The sequence below is a fragment of the Talpa occidentalis genome, unplaced genomic scaffold (assembly GCF_014898055.3).
Source record: "Talpa occidentalis isolate TD23 unplaced genomic scaffold, MPIMG_talOcc4v2.1 talOcc4.4, whole genome shotgun sequence".
Taxonomy (NCBI): domain Eukaryota; kingdom Metazoa; phylum Chordata; class Mammalia; order Eulipotyphla; family Talpidae; genus Talpa; species Talpa occidentalis.
The window spans coordinates 124,265,717-124,284,524 of record NW_023604295.1 but is presented as its reverse complement, the minus strand read 5'-3'; the positions used below and the strand labels follow the sequence as shown (position 1 = coordinate 124,284,524).

General features: G+C 39.7%; 1 protein-coding gene across 3 annotated transcripts in view; it reads left to right on the top strand.

Moving 5' to 3' along the window:
- The window catches only part of ARHGEF26 (Rho guanine nucleotide exchange factor 26), a 115,597-nt gene that overhangs the window by 69,873 nt on the left and 26,916 nt on the right, over positions 1-18,808 (top strand). For all 3 annotated transcript variants that reach the window (XM_054701004.1, XM_037526255.2, XM_037526254.2), the window contains 2 exons: positions 5,656-5,745; positions 9,879-10,033. In XM_054701004.1, the coding sequence (XP_054556979.1) occupies positions 5,656-5,745; positions 9,879-10,033 (245 nt within the window). The remainder of the gene's footprint in view (positions 1-5,655; positions 5,746-9,878; positions 10,034-18,808) is intronic.

The following is an 18,808-nucleotide window of genomic DNA, read 5'->3' as shown; positions in this document are numbered from 1 at the left end:
GATGGTTGCATGAGATTACCCAGGAAGAGAGTATAGAATAAGAAGAGTAATGAGTCTGTGCAACAAGTGTGAAGAACTCCAGCATTCATCTTGCATAGGAAAAGGGATCAGCAGAGGAGATGTAGAAAGGAAAACAAAATGTATCAAAGAGGGGGGAGGGGACTTTTTTTTTTTATTTGTTTATACAAATCAAAAAAAAGATTTATTTGTTTATACAAGAACTGGGGTATAGGCCAGAGGCGGAGGGTGAGAGGATTCACCAGAAACAGAGTGGGGAATAGAGCAGGCAGACTGACTGAAAACACTGCTGAGGGGAGCAGCGGGCGAGGCAGGAGAGGTCTATCGCACCATGTGGGTATCTCCCTGGCTGGCCAGGAATCGAATCCATGCTGCTGAGGCTGCGGACAGCTTCACAGCTCTGCGTCAACCTGCTGCGCCACAGGGGAGGCCCAAAGGGGAGGACTCTTAATGGGCTGACAAGTCGCAGAAAATGTGGTGGAAGGAAGGTGAACCCCCATTGAATGCTGCTGAAAGACAGTGAGATGATGATTGAGGCTTTCATTGGATTTATCATCAGGAAGAATTGTCTTTACAGTTGTGGGTGTGGAAGCCAGATGTTGAGGAATGAGAGGCAGACATAAATATGCAGCTGGCCAGGGAGTGGAGCTAGCTATTTCAGCAGTCATACTGTGAGGTGAAAGTGGAGGATGGTGGCTGAAAGGGACTGAAGAAGGGCCTTTCACTGTTTGAGTTTTGGAAAAGCCTGGGTACACTCAATTACTGATACGAATATCTAGCTGCGAGAAAGCGGCAGTAGGTAAGGCAGAAGAAGGATACTTGAACTAGGCCAGGGAGCAGGGGACATATTAGCATCAGAAGCTTCCTAACTATCCAAAGCTCCATGCCACCTTTGAGTGTCGTGACCTCTTTACCCTTTTACTGTGAAGCACTGTTTTTTTAAAAATCAACTTTAAATTGACTGTTTCACTTATTTTCATCCTTGCCACCAATAACTACAAAATGTCGTTTTTCACTGAGCTTGTTTTTAAGTTTTTCTTCTCAGATTTTACTGATTTGGCAGTCATTGAGATGACTGCATAATTTTAGGAGAAGCAGTTCATATTTCCCCTTGTGCACCTGTTACGCTCACCCTCCACCAGTGCTCCAGTGCTTAAATCCTAGCACCTTACCTCCCTCAGCCCCTCCTCCCTTTCCTCACTGGTACTAATATATTTTTCACAGAATCTAAGAGTTATTTTTGTTGTATTTTACCAATTTGTTTTCTTTGGTTTATAATCTGCAAATGAGTAAGACCCCCCCGGTGAATTGTACTTTCTGACTTCATGCCACACAGTCACCTCATGATCCTTCTCATTTGTCCCAAAAAGCACATTCATCTTTTTTAATAGCTCAATAGTATTCTATGTCTTTCCATTTCTTTATCCACTCATCTGTCAATGGGCATTTTTTATTAAAAGTTTATCAGTGACCTAGTCCATTTGACTTCTATAACAAAACACCATAGTCAGGGAGGCTGGTAAACAACAGAAATTCATTTCTCACAGTTCTGGAGGCTGAGAAGTCCAAGATCAAAGTGCTGGTATGGTGGGTGAGCAGCCTCTTCTGGGTTGCACGCTGTTCACTGTGTCTTCGTGTAGCAGAAGGAGTAAGGAACTCTCTGGAACTTCTGTTAGAAGGCCCTCCTCATGATTTTACAAACCTCCCAAAGACCCGACTTCTTAGCACCATCATCTTTGAGGGTTAGAATTTCAGTGTATGAATTTGGTGGTAATATTCAAACCATAGCAATCTGTCAACCACTAAAAGTCATCTCTTGCCCCCTCTATGGACTGCACATCCCACACTGAGAAGCACCAAGTGTGAAGTTACCTAAGTTCCTGCTGGCAGTGGGTCTTTCCTCCAGGACCTCACATCCTGTGCCACCTGCCTGGGCCAAGGGCAGGGAGCAGTGTGGTGGTAAAGGAGGGTCCTTAGGAGAAGCTATTGGAGAAGATATGGCCTTGGACATGAAAGAGACTTTGTCATATTACATGTGGTTATTACTGAGAAGTGATTATCTTGTGTTCACTTGATTTGACCTAGGTAGAGTACTTCTAGGAAAGGCTACAAGAATGCAATGGGTTAGTGAACCGCCTTACTTGATATTGTAAATATATAAAGAATCACTGGGAAGGAATCCCGTTCCCATGGCCCATTTTCTCTGTATGGCATCCTTTCTTTCTCTTTCTTGAGCATGAGTCTTGAATGTCTAAATTATTCCCCTTGTTTCTAGTGTTAAATAGAAACTGAAGTCATTAATACTGCCAGCTTAAGAATTAATCTTCTTTTCCATGGTGATGAAACACTGATGGATTTTATAGAAAACCCCTACTATTATAGGAAATATCTGTATATTCAGCAGGAAGATTATGTATAAAGATCATTTATGCCTCAAAATTAAGATGCAGAGTTATACTTGGTTACACTTGGTTACGGTTTACAAAGGCATTGTTGAAAGCAATTGGGAGTTCCTGACATTTATCTTAGTGAAATTTTGTATCTAGATAGTTTCTCATTCTTAGAAAAAATGAATCATATTTTTTTTTGGTATTTAAAATTGCTGATGAAATCTTTTTGCGTAGTGTGAATAATGTTTTAGTGGTTTCATTCATGTGTGTTTTGAAATGACTGACATTATACCAAATTTGGGGCCTTGAAAAGACTTGTTAACTTACTCAAAGAACTCAGAACAAGAAAGATGTTTCTATTAAGTGAAAAATGTGTTTACTTCCTGATTTTCTTTTCACATGCTGGGGTGGAGCTGGGAAGGAAGAAATCCAGAGAATTCAATAGTCGAGCTTGTGCAGAGTAGCGTCTGGTGTTTAAGGAGTGGCGATCAAGAATTTGTTATGCCAGTGACAACTCCCTGGTGGTTCTGTTGTATTTACTCTTCCACAGAAGAGTACAACTACTGAATGTTAGGCTCATGAAAATTCTACATATGTTTGAAGGTAGTATTTAATTATAAGCTTTTCCATTTTGTGGAAAAATAGCCTAAAGCTCTTTAATTGTTTTTCATAATTTAATGTTCAGCCATTTACAAAGAACAAGATGTATATCTATTAACATGAAGAGATCTCTAAGCTGTATTGTTAAGTGAGGAACATTAAGTTGCAGAACAATACAAATTGTGCAATGACATCTACATAGATATGTGTTTATATACATGTGTGTTACCACTATTTAGAAAAAGCACCAGAATCATACACTTCAGAAGTTCAATCATAGTTACCTTTGGTAAAGAGAAAAGAGTATGGAAGGGAGGAAGTAATAAAAGGCCTTTTTAATTTCATTTTTCATATTTTTATAGAAATAACATTGCATTATAATGCTATGCAAGTTTTAATTATGAATCATTTTAAGTCACCATCTGTATATGCTACATTATCTTCACCACAAAAAGTTCCATTGTATCATCACCATACAACTGACACTAATAAGGATTTTAGTTTTTACTCTAAGTACTAGTCTGTAAGAATGCAATTATGTTTAAAAAGGCATAGTTTTAAATGAAGTAATAAGTGTGCATTATAGAAACTTTGGAAAATTTAAGAGACAGAAAATAAAATGTATTAGTAATTTATCAGAGATGATACTATTGTGATTCTACTATGCATCCTTCCAGTGGATTCCTACCCAAATATTAGTGAATAGTGTAAGTGTACACTTAGGGGATTTACATGGTGCCCAATTCATTAAATTTTCTGAGTAGTGCTAAATTGTACATTGTCTTAAGTAAATGATTGTGTCCAAGAATTATTTCTAAAGATAAATTTCTAGGGACCCCCCCTGGTTGCCTAGGGATTAAGGATCATCGCTTAATCACTGTGAATGCCTGAGTTTGATCCTTGGACAGGGAGCTAACCCAAATGGCGCAGCAGACCTCTCCTGTCTTGCCATTGCTCCCCTCAGCAGTGTATTTCAGTACATCTGCCTGTTCTGCCCACTACTCTGTCTTGGGTGAATCTTTTCAACCCCCTGCATCGCTGCTCTACACCTCAGTTCTTCTATGCAAAAATAGATAAAATTAAATAAATAAAATAAAGGTAAATTTCTTTAAGTAAGTTAATTAGAACATAAATGTAGGCATGTTTCCAAGAATCTTGTCTATTATGTTAAATTGCTTTAAAGAAAAGTTTTTCCCACCCATATACTGTTAGTATAGATGTGGACTTGTGAAGCTCCTGTGGAGAACAGCATGAAGTTTCCCACAATATTAAAAATGCATATACCATTTACCTAGCATTTATACTCCTTGGAATTTATCCAAAGAATGTAAAAACACGAATTCAAAGGGGTATATGTACTCATGTGTTCATTTCATTGTTATTTACAGTAGTTAAATTATGAAAATTATCTAAGTGTCTAATGACGAGTGGATAAAGAAGATATGGTATATATACACAATGGAATACTATTCAGCTATAAAAGAAGATGAAATCTTGGGTCTCTCTGGTGATACAGGAATTAAAGTCTCAGCGCTATGAAGCTATAGCCAGCCACTGCGGCCTGAGTTCAATCTCTGGCCAAGTTGCTGCTCCACATGGCCCAGCGGACCTCTCCTGTCTTGCCTGCTGCTCCCCTCAGCAGTGTATTTCAGTAGATCTGCCTGTTCTCCACACTCTGTCTCTGGTGAATCCTTTCACCACCACCCCCAAACCTCTAACCTACAATCTAGTTCTTATATGCATAAATAGATAAAAATAAAACTTTAAAAAAAAAAAAAGATGAAATCTTGCCATTTGCAACAACATTGATGCAACTGGGAGGGGATTATCTAAATCAATAATTTCACTCATATGAGGAATAGAAAGAAACAAAACAAAGGAACAGACAAAACTAAACCAAAACAAACTCTAGAAATCTAACTGCAGAATGAGGCTGTAGAGGGAGACGGTAGAGTTTGGGGAACAAAGGTATGAGGGGGTGCAGTGGTCAAAGGTAAAGAGGTAAAGGACTATGGGGGTGTGCAGTGGTAACATACATCTGAAGAGGTATAAACCTATACCCCTAAATCATGTACAGTGTTGTAAACTAATGTTACTTCAAAAAAAAAAAAAAAGTTACAGAAAAAAAATTGCTTCGGGTGAGAGATACTGGACATGTTAGAAATGACTATTACTGCACACTTAGTGGCACTGAGTATTATTTTAGTCTTTGTCAGTTTTGTCTTTTGAAATTGGCTTTGCCTCTAGCTGCTCAGATTTGGAAATGGGGAGTGAGAAAAAGTTGTCCTGAAGTTGGGTGAGGTTTCTGGGCGAAGGTGAGGAGCAGGGACAGAAGGAAGGAGCAGAATGGATTGAGACTAGCACTGAGGGTCTTGTCCAGTGTGTATGGAGGACTTGCTGTGACAAGAACCCACAAAGGATGTGTGTCCCTGAAAATTTTCAGGACATGTTTTTCCCTCTGTCTTTACATCTTTATGACACCCCTTCCACTGGGTAGAACTCTAAACAGTACAACTGTGAATTTCTTGACTGTCCCCATTGAGTCTCTGGAACTTCTAAAGTGCTAATTATTTCCTGAGAGAGATTTGCATTTGAAAGTGAGGTTTCTTTCCTTGACCTCTTAACCCTCCCTATTCTGTGTTCCCAGCTGGTTCGACTGTGCAATGAAGGGGCCCGAAAAATGGAAAGGACCGAAATGATGTACACAATTAACTCCCAGCTGGAATTTAAAATTAAGGTATTTTTCTATTTCTTTTAAATGGATGTATTACTGCTCTTGCTTAAATTTTATGTAAATAGAGTGCATTTCAGAGAAGGACAATAAATTAATTAGAGACAAGCTGTCAGAGGGAGTAGCGGATGCTTGGGGGCAATTCTCCCTTGCTTTTACCAGATAAAGTAACTTTCGTGCAGGCCTTGAAGTTAGGTATTATCTACCTAGCACATCCTTTTTCTTTTTCCAGGAAGAAAGAAGTAGTTAAAATAAGAAAATTTTAGAATGGAAAGGAGATTTCTGCACAGTTCTCAACATGTCCTGCACAACAGTGGTACCCCATGTGTGGGGCAGGATGTTGACCTAAGTCAACATTGGACAGTCTTTTCTGGTTTGAAGAAAAGATTGTGAGTTAATTGCTCCTTTCAAGTTTGTTTTTCTATCATTCTTTTTGGAATATGTGCTGTTTGTCACTACTTGTCTGATTCTATTTAGCAGCAGATGATATGAAGATGAACAATGAAGAAAATGACAATTCTGGCAAATGCAGGCCATGGTCATTTCGGTATTGGCTCATAGCTTAGTTCTTACTGGATGTGGGTCTTGCATTTTATCCCAAGTAAATTTAATTAAGCAACTTTATTTATTTTTTCTTTTTAGTAAAATTGTTCTTAATTCATACCGTGGTATTAAGAGAGACCATGGTCTTCTTCAGACAGTAGATTTTCTCTCATGTCCTTTAGATTGAGGACCACTGATATGTATGATGATACTTTTTATTAGGGAGGACAATAAAAGCCAGAGAATTGTTAACAGGGTAAGGAGAATTTTAGAACTTTAGGTACCAATATGGAAGGCTTTTTCTTTAAGATTTATTTTTATTTATTTATTTATACAAGAACTGGGGTGTTGGCCAGAGGGGCAGGGGGTGAGAGGATTCACCAGAGACAGTGGGGAGTAGAACAGGCGAATCTAATGAAATACATTGCCAAAGGGAGCAGTGGGCGAGTCAGGAGAGGTCTGCTGAACCATATGGGTTAGCTCCCTGGCCAGGGATTGAACTCAGGTTGCAATGGCAGCTGATAGCCCTGGAAGGCTTTTTTATATATTAAGTGAAGAAAGTACAGAACAGGCTTTAAAAAAGACACAAAATTTGCTTATGAATAAGAAATGCTTTCGTCAAAGGGTAGGAACTGGGTAGTCAGGAACAAGATGGAAGGAATTTTTTTTTTGCCTTCAAACTTTTTTTGTAATATTTGTTTTTTTTTTTAAAAAAACTCACCCTCCCTCTCTCTTTCTCACACACACACATGCACACACTTACACAATTCAACTTACTGAAAAAATGTATTCTATCAACCTTGTGGAGAATGAGTTGTGAGGGTAATAAAACTGGAAATGGAAAGCCACTTAGACTGGAAGAAAAATATGGAGAGGCCTGTGGTATGCCTGAATAGGGGCAGTAGTGCTACCACAATGTCTGTCTACTTAGCTAGAAATCCCCAGGGGGGAGGAGCTTTGGGGAAATGAACAATGAACGAGGCCTGTGTTGGCCATATTTGGTCCATGGTGCTACCATAGCAGCTACTGCTATGACAATATTTACTGGATATCATTTTCACATGGTCTCATTTAACTCTCACAAGAATCCCATCAAGGATTCTATTATTATTCCTTTTATAGTTAAGGAATCTGAATCTAGCGATATTGAATAATCTATTCAGTCATACACAAAGATGTAATGAAGCCTGCATCTAGACTTACAGATGACCCCTGAGTCCACATTCTTAGCAATGACAGTATAACAGGATGGTCCTTTTCTCATTTGAAGTGGTGAAAAACTCTTTCCATAAATATACAAGTTTTTCATTCTTATATTTTGTAAGTTTCTAGAAAAGTATTGTGTACCACACTGTGGAAATAGGAGAGGGATAAACAGAATCCACTGGATTGGCTCTTGGGAAGCCAGGAAACCTGGCCAACTTGAGTTCCAGTTTTTTCACCACCACTTAATGCCTTGGGCATTACTTAACTTACAAGCCTTAGTTTTCTGAACTCTAAAATGGAGCTGGTGGGCCTCCCTAGTGGCCCAAGGGGTTGAGCACAGTGATGTGGAGCTGTCCACAGCCTCTGCAGCAGGAGTTCGATCCTTGGCCAGGGAGCTACCCACATGGCGCTGCAGACCTCTCCTGCCTCGCCCGTTGCTCCCCTCTGCAGTGTATTTCAATCAATCTGCCTGTTCTGTTCCCCTTTCTGTCTCCGGTGAATCCTCAACCCCAACACCTCTGGCCTGTACCCAGTTCTTGTAATCATAAATAAATAAATCTTTTTAAAAAAATAAAAATAAAATGGAGCTGGTAATATTACTTTTCCACATGGAGTTATTGTGAGGATTACAATAATATTAATAGATTTAAAGACCTTGAAACAGACCTCATTCATGGAAAGCAAGCAGTAAATACCATTCAGATGCTTTGTCAGAATAGTTTCAAAGAAATGGCGGACATGAAAAATAATGGAAAGTGAAATAGTTATTTTAATAGTTTCTTCTTTTTTAAAAAATATTCTGAAGGAGTTTAATCTTACAACAATAAATTCCGAAACAGAAAACTTTTACAATGTTGAATTTTTGTTTTCAAAATCAACATTGATATATTGAAAAACATGTCAGTTTTAGGTATTCACTAAAATTTTATTTTTGTCTCGTGGTGTATGAGAATTCTAAAAATCAACCTACTTGTAAAACTATAAATTTTTTTAAAAGGTTCTTTGCCCATTATAAGTTGGCATGTACACTAGAACTTAACATGGCTCTCAGGCCTCCTGTGGGAATACATGGAATAACAAAATAGCACCTCTGTGTTGCTGGTAATTACAGACCTTTGGCAGGACTTAATCTGGCCACACAATTCTTTTTAGTAGTCTCTGTTATGTGTGGTGGGGCCTTCCAGAATGATCTATCTATGGGTCTTTTAAAATCCAGCCATTTCTGTTGGATAATCAGCTGATTTGAGATTTCGGTACTGGAAACTCTACAAAACTCCCTATATTGTCAATTTTGAAAGTTTTAAGTCTGTCATAATCGTTCATCTTCCGTTTTAAACAATCACGAAAATAGTATAAACTGACAAGTGATCATCTTATAAAATTCCTTTTTAGGGTTAAAATATATACAGAATTTTCTCTCTGCCTTCTTCTTGCCTCCCAAATATCCTCAGTTTCCTGTAGCTTTTTAATCACTGTTCTCTAAGACAATGCCATTGGGTTGTACCCCACTACTCGTTATGTTTTATGTGTCCCAGAACTTTTACTTATTTTGGAGATTTAGTTTTTTCTATCAGATTTTTGGCAGTAAGCATTTCTGGTAACTTTTAAAAGGGGGGCCATGCAGGACTAAGTGGTTTTGAGTGAATTTTCAGTTGGAAGCTGAAAGCTAAATAAAGAAAAGAGAGTATGTAATTACTTGGATACAGCCTTTTTAATGAGATTGGGATGGATTATTATATGAAAACTTTATTTTAACAGTCAGAAAGTGGCATGATGCTTTCAGGGATGAACTTCCATGAGGAAAACTACCTTAAACTTAACAACAGATGTTCTTCATATTTGCTTAAGTAGATCTTTAGTAGACAAAACATAAGTGTGTGGGGATTTTTGTATTTTGAATGAAGTCATTTTAGTTTATAAAGCAAATATGGACTTTTTTACTTGTCTGTTGTTAACTACAGTTGTCTGTGTTTTTTCCATTTGTTTAGATACTGACTTGCGGTATTTAAAATTACTGCAGTTGATACCAACAGATTCATCATGAGACTTACCAATTTTAAATGAATCCTTCCTTGTCAATCTTCTTTTTCAGCTGAGAGTTATTGGAAGGGTTGTAATTTTGGGTCACCTCGATAGCACTTTCTCATTGCGTTTTTATTGTTACATACACAAGTTAATGGCTTTTTACATTGGAAAATAAATTATTCTGTTCCATTTTCTCTTGGGGAATTGCTGTACCTCTCTAATTATTTTTCACTACTATATGAAATGATGAAATGATGGCACATACCATAATGTATATCATTTGTTTGTGTGTTTTCTATTTTACTTTTGATCATCTTGAAGGGACTTTAATTTGGCTTTATGTGCTGAATTTCCTCTTTCTGTAGCCTTTTCCTCTAGTCTCCTCTTCGCGGTGGTTGGTAAAGAGAGGGGAGCTAACGGCCTATGTGGAAGATATGGTCCTATTCTCAAGAAGGATGTCCAAGCAGCAAGTCTACTTCTTTCTCTTTAATGATGTGCTCATTATTACAAAGAAGAAGAGGTAAGTGAGCCTATTTCTGGTGTTGCCAGCTGGACATACAGTTTGAAGCATTGTAATTCGAATGTCTGTTAGAAGTGATCAGCCTTTAGGGCCTCCCTCGTGGCGCAAGGGGTTAAGCACAGCACTGTGAAGCTGTCCATAGCCTCTGCAGCATGAGTTCGATCCCCGGCCTGACAGCAAGCAAACCCACATGGCGCAGCAGACCTCTCCTGTCTCGCCTGCTGCTCCCCTCAGCAGTGTACTTCGGTCTATCTACCTGTTCCCCACTCTGTCTCTGGTGAATCCTCTCACCACCCCCCGCCACTCCCCTCCACCATCTTCTGCACCTCTGGCCTGTTTCCTAGTTTATATACATCAATAAATAAATCTTTAAAAAAATAATCAGCCTTTAAAGATTTTAGATATTAGATGGAATGTAGTAGCATCTATGCTTCATTTTCTTAAGACTCCAGTCGTTATCAGTATCATCATGGTAGCCAGCCTCTGCTGGGCTTCCATAGCTTACTGGGCACGTTGCAGCGCTCACTGTGGTAAGCACATTGCATGTTCTCTCTTTGGTTCTCATGGTGTCCTCAGGGAGAAAACACTCTTACTCCCAATTAACATTTTCTACACTTCTGTGCGAAACATTTGTATCGCAAAGACATAAGTTGGGAATAGGCTCGGGCACAACTCTCTTGCTCTTCATACCTTAATTTAAAATCTGCTGCTCTTGATTGTTAGTCTAAACAGTTTTCCGGTGACTGGAAGGATGTTGGAAGTATTCCAGCACTTGTTTCTAAAGAGAAGAAAGCATGTCAGTGGGTTGGCAGCATTTATTCTTCTTACTTCTGACTTCTGGTTGTGTATTCATGTCCAGCTCTGCGGAGACTTCCAGGAGGAATACTTCCACAGTATTAAAGTACTTATTCTTTACAGTACTGACTGTTCCCACTTAGGACACACACATACACAATGCAAACATCATAGACCACACTGCATACATCCCAGGCCACACCACACATGCATACACCATACATAACACTGCACACACAGACAACTCAGCTCTGCCTTCCTCTAAGGAATGTTCTTTACGAAATATGCCAAGCATATTTAGAATTGTAAACAATTTTCCTGCTGGCCCTAGGTAAATATTTCATCTTGCCTAGAACTTGAACTTAGAGTAAAAACATGAGTCTGTGGTGTGCTCTTTCTACATTTGAATGCAGTGATGGTGAGCTGAGTGGCCAGCTATAATAAGAGTAAGGTCACACATGGAGTGCAGTTTAGACAAGGAGACAATCATGGAAACCAGCTTCTATGAAAATATGAAATCAATGTCCAAATTTATCATGAAATCTTACTTGAATGCAATTTTTGAGTTGCTGACATTTTAGCTTGAAATTGCAAACTAGATTAAAACAAGTTTCATTTTTTTCTTTTTGCTCCATATAAGACTATATTATGAATTATTTCTGCTGTCTAGCTGAAATAAAAACTTTGCACTGTCTATCCTGAAAAGCCACAGTACAACTATGCTAAGTATATAAAGATACAGATAATTCTTTTTCATGCTTAGGAAAATAGTATTTTCATAACTTCAAGAAGAATTTTTTTTTCTTTTTCTTAGGGCAGTTTAGATACATATAGTCACTAAGTAAGTTTTATAAATAAAGATGGGAGAGGAATTACAATTTGGGGATTTTTATGTTATGTTGCTTTCTTATGAGATAGCTTGTTTCTTTGGCTTGCTTGGTGACTTTTTTTTTTTTAGGAGAGAGTAATTATATTACTCTTCAAATACCAGAACTCTTGACTTATAACATCTTCCAGCTGTTGAAATATTTATTCTGTCTCAATAGACCTAAAGCTTTAACTAAACTTTGGATTTTAATAATAAAATATACATTGATAGTACCAAGCCAACTTTAAATAAAGATGTAGTTTTGATTATGATGTCTTCAGCGATGTGCTGAAAACATGAAGCGTATTAAATCAATATAGTACAACTTTTTTTCTTGAACTTACATAGAACTACCTAATAAATATAGCCTTTTGAAAGTTAGAATCAAATGTCTATACTGTTCTGCTTAGTAGCATACTTTACTTTCTGCAGGAAATTTTGCCATTATAATTAATGTAGCTTTTCTACCTATCCCACATTTAATTGCTCAGATATATTTGAACTTAAATTATTAATAAAAGATAGAGCAAAATATATAACTCCAATGGAAAGGGCAACTTGAGTACCCATCTTTGCCTTTACCAAAACTGGGATTTTCTTGCCCTCACCAATTAGTTATTTTTCATGTGCTCTTACCTTGGGAATTAGCACTGGAGGTTCAAGGTATTTATGACCTGCATATGCCGTCAGGGTAGCAAGCAGACCACAGAGGCCTGATAAACAGGCTTGCCTAAAAATGTACAGTATGCACAGCCCTATTAACACAGTAGCTTAGGAGGCAACTGCAAATGCTTCGCATGCCAGTCTGCAGGAGAGACAACAACGTGGAGCAAGACGATCATTTCGCTTGGCTATGAGGTCCAGACAGAGGCTAATTACCTGTGGCAGCTTTGTGGGGCCCATCCAGCTTTGTGGGGCCCATCCAGCCATCTACTCCCTAATTGTAATTTCAGGGTTCAGTCAAGAAGCTTAGCTGCTAGGTCTCCAGTGGTTGTAACTTCAGGGAAAATCCTAGACAGTTACTATACCTCTTCTGATTCAGTCTGACAGATGGTTTATGTGAACACATCCCACAAATTGCTGGGGTGTGTGGCTGCCTGGGTTCTGCAGTACATGTGTCGCTGCTGGTGACCAAGGGGCTATCTTCTAGGATAGGATTTTCCAGAATATCAAAAGGAGGTTTCAAACTTTGATTATCTTTGGGTTGATGTGAGTCCCTGTATCGTTTATCTGTTTTGTCACATCTCAGAAGAACTGCGGTCAGTTTGACAAACTGATGAGAAAGTGAATTCTTTAGTAGTTGAAATTTTGACTGCAGGTACTCTGGGTAAAGGAGCAGGGTTCTTTGCTTATCACCATTGAGGCCAATAATTCTTTTATTTGGGGGGATCGGGTGGTTATCCTGTGCTTTGTAGGATGTTTTAGTGGCATTCCTGACTTCCCTGGCCCAATATTAGCGGTAGCACCTCACTCCAAGCTGTGACAACAAAAGTGTCTCCAGACTTTGTCATAGGTCCCCCAAGGGCCAAGTCACTCCCAGTTGAGAGCCGCTAGAGTGATCGTAGACTGAATGCAAGCTTTGCCTGCAGAGCAATGACACTGTACCAATCTATCAGACCTGGAACAGCCATAAAATTATAAGAAAGGACTGGATTGCCATCTTGGACTCACAGGTTAATGAATAATAACTTACTATCATATTATACTTATGTAATTTGTAAGAACATATTTTTAATTATCTATTACAGTATATAAAATTGAATAACCTTAAGGATTAAATACTATTGTTCCCAATTTTGAAATGTAAAAAGTAAATTCAAGACCTAAATAGGTTCAAATTCCCAACAGACTTATTTTGTAAGGCTGTAATGAGATATAATTATCTCATTATATTCATTCAGTGCCTTAAGAATATATATGGTTTAGGTCTTTCCCCCAATTTCTTCTGAAGCTAAAAACAAAGTTTTCTTCCTTGTATTAGCTTCTTTTAGCTGCTGTAGCAAAGTACCAAAAACTAGGTGGCTTAAAGCAATAGGGGTTTATTTTCCCCACCTCCTGGAGACAGAAGTCAGAAACCAAGTTTTGGGCAGGGCTATGTGCCCTCCAAAGACTCAAGGAACCATTCCTTGCCCCTTCAGCTCCTGCTGGCCCCTGGCATTCCCAGGCCTTTGGCAGTGTAACTCTATTCCCTTCCTCTGCCTTCATATGGCTTTCTTCTCTCCACCTGTCTATAAATTTCCCTCCCCTTATAAGGATATCAATTATTGCATTTAGGGCCCATTTTAATCCAGAATTATCTCATTTTAACTTGGGTCACAAGTCTTGCTTTACGGAGATAGGTAAGGCTAGCACACAACAGAGGGTCTACAAGCCATGACTGTTTCAGCTCACGCACGTGCCTCCCTTGTAGCCAGTGCCCTGCAGCGTGGCGGGCTAGATGCAAGCAAGGCTGACAGCTAGCTAGATGCTAAACACAACTGGGAAACCCTCTTTTCCAAATACTAATTAAAATAGGTGCAGTTTGGGAAGCAAGAAGAGTTCTTTAAAAGAACTAATATCTTGCCTTCAGGATAAATGGAGGGGAGACCTTTGTTCAAAAGAGACAGAAATGACTAGAGATTTAAAACCTGCTTTCCTTTGCCTGGTGTTAGTTATCCAGCTCTGGTTTATGTAGGTGTCTTGTTGGTGGGACCTTTTTGCTCCCATGTGCTCAGGTGTGCCCTTTGGCATATTTAGAGAACACAGACAGAGGGTCCTAGTTGGGGTGAAGGCGTGGTGCCAGAAGAATGGGGACGTCTAAGCTAAACCCCACATCTGTAAAAGTAAATGTAAGCATGTCCTGATTTGTTCCTTTCATTCTTCTCTGGGGTTCTCTACCCACAGATGATCTAGCCATGGTATTATGGGGTATTCTCAAAATTTAGATAAGTAGTAATAGTAATGATAACAGGCTCTATTGTGAAAGCATATACAGTGTGTCATTCATTGTGCTCAGTGTATATGCAATATGTCATTAAGTTATCACAGCTACCAGGCTTCATTTTCATTTTATAGATGAGGACACTGAGGTAGAGAGAGAGGAAAAGAGAGAGAAAGAGAAAGGAGAGAGAAAAAGAAAGAGAGAGTGCCAACTCTTTCAAAGCCAGAATTCTAATCTGAATGTCTTTCTCCAGGATCTGCTTTTTTTTTTAAAGATTTATTTATTTATTTATACAAACACGGGGTACAGTCAGAAGCACGGGAGGGTGAGAGAATTCACCAGAGCCAGAGCAGGGAACAGAACAGGCAGACTGACGAAGTACACTGCTGAGGGGAGCAGTGAGTGCAGCAGGAGAGGTCTGCGCGCCATGTGGGACCCTTGCTGGCGGTCGAGGATAGAACAGGCGCAGCTTCGCAGCCCAGTGCTCAACCGCTGTGCCACCAGGAAAGGCCCCAGGATCTGCTTTTGTAACAATGTCTTTATGTTCATTATTTCTTGACTTTCTTTTAAAAAATATTTTCACATGTAATGTCATTGGGAAAAATAGTCTAGAAATTTACATCTTGTTTGTTTTGATAAACAGCTTTTCCAAAGCAAATTTTTGTTAAGTGTGTTTATAGTTTTACTAGTATAGGAGAAAATTAGAACCAGAACCAAATTGCATTTGTGAGTGTTCCCTTAGCTTTAGTGAATCTAGCGGCAGACAGTGGGGAAGAGCATTTCCTTTTCATAACATTTCCTTCCTGCAGACATTTAAGACAACACATTTCCACTTCCTGATTCCTTGTGCCATAAATGTTGTGCATATTGATATAACTTGACCTCTTTGACACATTACAAATCCTCAGGTTGGGAGAAAGCATTCTCTACCACAGAATGCTACCAGATCGTGAGTATAAGTTCAGATATTTAGATTTGAACTTCTGTTTTCCCAGGTAGTTTGAATGCCAGTGGCTGCTTCCCCTGGGAAGCAGAGTTGTGTCCTGGTTTGGCCCATTTTTTTTTTAAAGATTTATTTATTTATGCATACAAGAGTTGGGGTATAGGCCAGAGATGAGGGGGGTGAGAGGATTCACCAGAGACAGAGTGGGGAGCAGAACAGGCAGACCTACTGAAATGCACTGCTGAGGGGAGCAGCGGGCGAGTCAGGAGAGGTCTGCTTCGTCACTTGTGTTGTTCCCTGCCTGGCTGGGGATCGAACTTGTGCTGCAGAGGCTGCAAGCTGTGACATTATTGTTGCTAGCATCATGTGTCTCTCTCTAAGATTCTTGCCACAAATCAAAGCATTGCCCTTCTGCTTTGAGAATATTTTGTTGTTTAAAACCAAGATTTGAAACCTGCAGCCATTGCTGTATTGCTGAAGATTGTGGTGCACTCTGAGACCACAGCTGGATTTATGGCGTCAGGAATATGGCCCTCCTTCCCCGTTAGGAAACATGGTAGATGGCAAATGAATGAGGCATCACCCCTGATCTACTTTTATTACTTTGTAAGTTGGTGTGGATAATGTATACGCTGTTGTGATAGTGATTTTCTTATGCCATCCCTCGTACCTGATTAGGAAACACTACCACTGTGACTGACTAAAAGTGAATTTAGTGTATTTTTCCCATTTATTCACTGAAGTCAGTAGAAATTATGCTGAATTGGAATGTAGGAGTAATTCTAGCAATTTGGAGTAACCCTTTTACAAATGTGGAAAGAACCTACTTGCTCTTCACAACTTGCTACTTCTGATTATGCCAGGAGGAAGCTTCAGTAAGTTCTGACAGCCTTTCTGCCCTTTGCACCTGCCCATCTCTTCTTTATCAAAGACTATGATTTCAGTGCCTCCCTGGTGGCACAAAGGTTAAGTCCAGCACTATGAAGCTATCAGCAGCCACTGCAGCACCCCTGGAGTTGGATCCCAGCAGCCAGGGGGCTAACCCACATGGCTCAGCAAACCTTTCCTGTCTCACCCGCTACTCCCCTCAGCAGTGTATTTTAGCACATCTGCCTGTTCTGTTCCCCACTCTGTCTCTGGTGAATCCTCTCACCTCCACCCGTCACCTCCCCTGGCCCCCCACACCTCTGGCCTGTACCCTAGTTCTTGTATGCATAAATAAATAAATCTTAAAAAAAAAAAAGGGACTATGGGTTCAGGGAATCCGGGTGAAGCCGGGGAAATCTCAGATTGTGGAATCTGGTGAGGTTGTAAGAATGGAGGCTTAACGGTCCCTTTGTGGGCCTCTGGTCATCTTTTTTGGTGACAGCGAATCACAACAGAACATCATCTTATCAATAAATGTGACCTTTGCCGCAACTATTCTAATCTTGACAATAAATTAGGAAGCATGTGGGCTGTTTGTTAGTCTTCAGAATTCTTTGGAGGAACTGAGAAAGTCTGGCTATTTGATATCAGTTTCAGAATAAATATCATGCCTTGTTTTGTTGGTCAGAGTACTTGCCAAATTAATCATTTCTCAGCACAAGTGTTTAATTATGCTTAGTGTTCTTGGTCATCTGCAAAGTTCTGTAATTATCAGGGTTCTAATAAAATGTCAGGCAATGTTAAATGTATGATGCTCTGTCAGAAAAATTACTACTAATAGCTAACATTTACTGACTGTGAGCCAGGGATGATTGTAAGAGCTTTACATGCAACGAGATAATAAATGTGTTATCTCATTTCATCCATGCAGCAATATGAAAAGATTGGTATTATCTCCATTTTACAGATGAGAAAGCAAGCACAGGAAGATTGGTAACTTGTTCAAGACCACAAAGTGAATGAGGGATAGAATTGGGATTCTCATCAGACACTCCAAAGCAGATCTATGCTCTTATCTGTTATGCTGTACTTTGTTACTTTGAAATTGTATAATATTCCACTAAAATATCATTGGTATGATTCTAAAATCAAGCCTTAAAATTGAAATCAACTTAAGTCATGTGAAAAATGTTTTGACCTCTTGACTCAATATAAGTCAATATTCCCCATCCCAAATATGTTTAACTAGAGTAAGTACAAGGTGAACTGGGGGGCTAGAAATCATGTCAGTAGCAGAAGAGAAACAGTTGAAATATGCAAAGGAAAATTCTACACGTGTACTGAAGGAAAGTAGGAAGAATCTCCTCTGATCTTGTAAAACACTCTGGACTCGTGTGACAATGGCACACTAGCAGAGTGGCAGGACATTTTAAATTCCAGGTAGAAAGCAAGAAGTTCTAGAAGATCCTGGAGAAAGACTCTAAAAAAAGGGAAACTAAGAGATGTTACAGGAGGGCCTCCCGTGGTGGCGCAGGTGGTTGACCACAGCGCTGTGAAGCTGTCCACAGCCTCTGCAGTGCCGGTTCGATCCCCGGCCAGGGAGCAACCCACATGGCACAGCAGACCTCTCCTGTCTCGCCCACTGGTACCCTCAGCAGTGTATTTCAGTCAGTCTGCCTGTTCTGTTCCCCACTCTGTCTCTGGTGAATCCTCTCACCCTCCAGCGCATCTGGCCTGTACCCCGGTTCTTGTATGCATGAATAAATAAATATTTTAAAAAAAAATTTAAGAAAGGGCCTCCCCCGGTGGCGCAGCGGTTGAGCACTGGGCTGCAAAGCTGCCCACAGCCTCTGCAGTGACGGTTCGATCCCCGGCTGCTCCCCGGCCACCGGAGGAGGGTCCCACAAGGTGCACAGACCTTTCCTGCCACCCGCTGCTCCCCTCTGCAGTGTATTTCGTCAGTCTGCCTGTTCTGTTCCGCTCTGGCTCTGGTGAATTCTCTCACCCTCCCGCTCTTCTGACTGTACCCAGTGCTTGTATAAAAATAAATAAATAAATCTTTTTAAAAAAATCATAAAACAACTTTAAAAAAATAAATAAAAAATTAAAAAAAAGAGATGTTGCAGGAGGCATTGGAAGAAGATAATGTCTCAGGATGTCACAGGTGCTCAACATCATCAGATTTCTGTAACATCAGGGAAAACCACAGTGAAGTCCAGGTCACTAGAGTTGTGAGGAAGTTGGGTCATGATGAGTTTGGGGAACAATTTCCCTGGCACAAGGATCTGAGAAAATGCAGACAGCTGCTAGTTTAGGAGACATTTGTCTTGGCATCAGCATATCAATAAAGGCTTTGCCAAGACAGGGAAGCTATGTGACTAT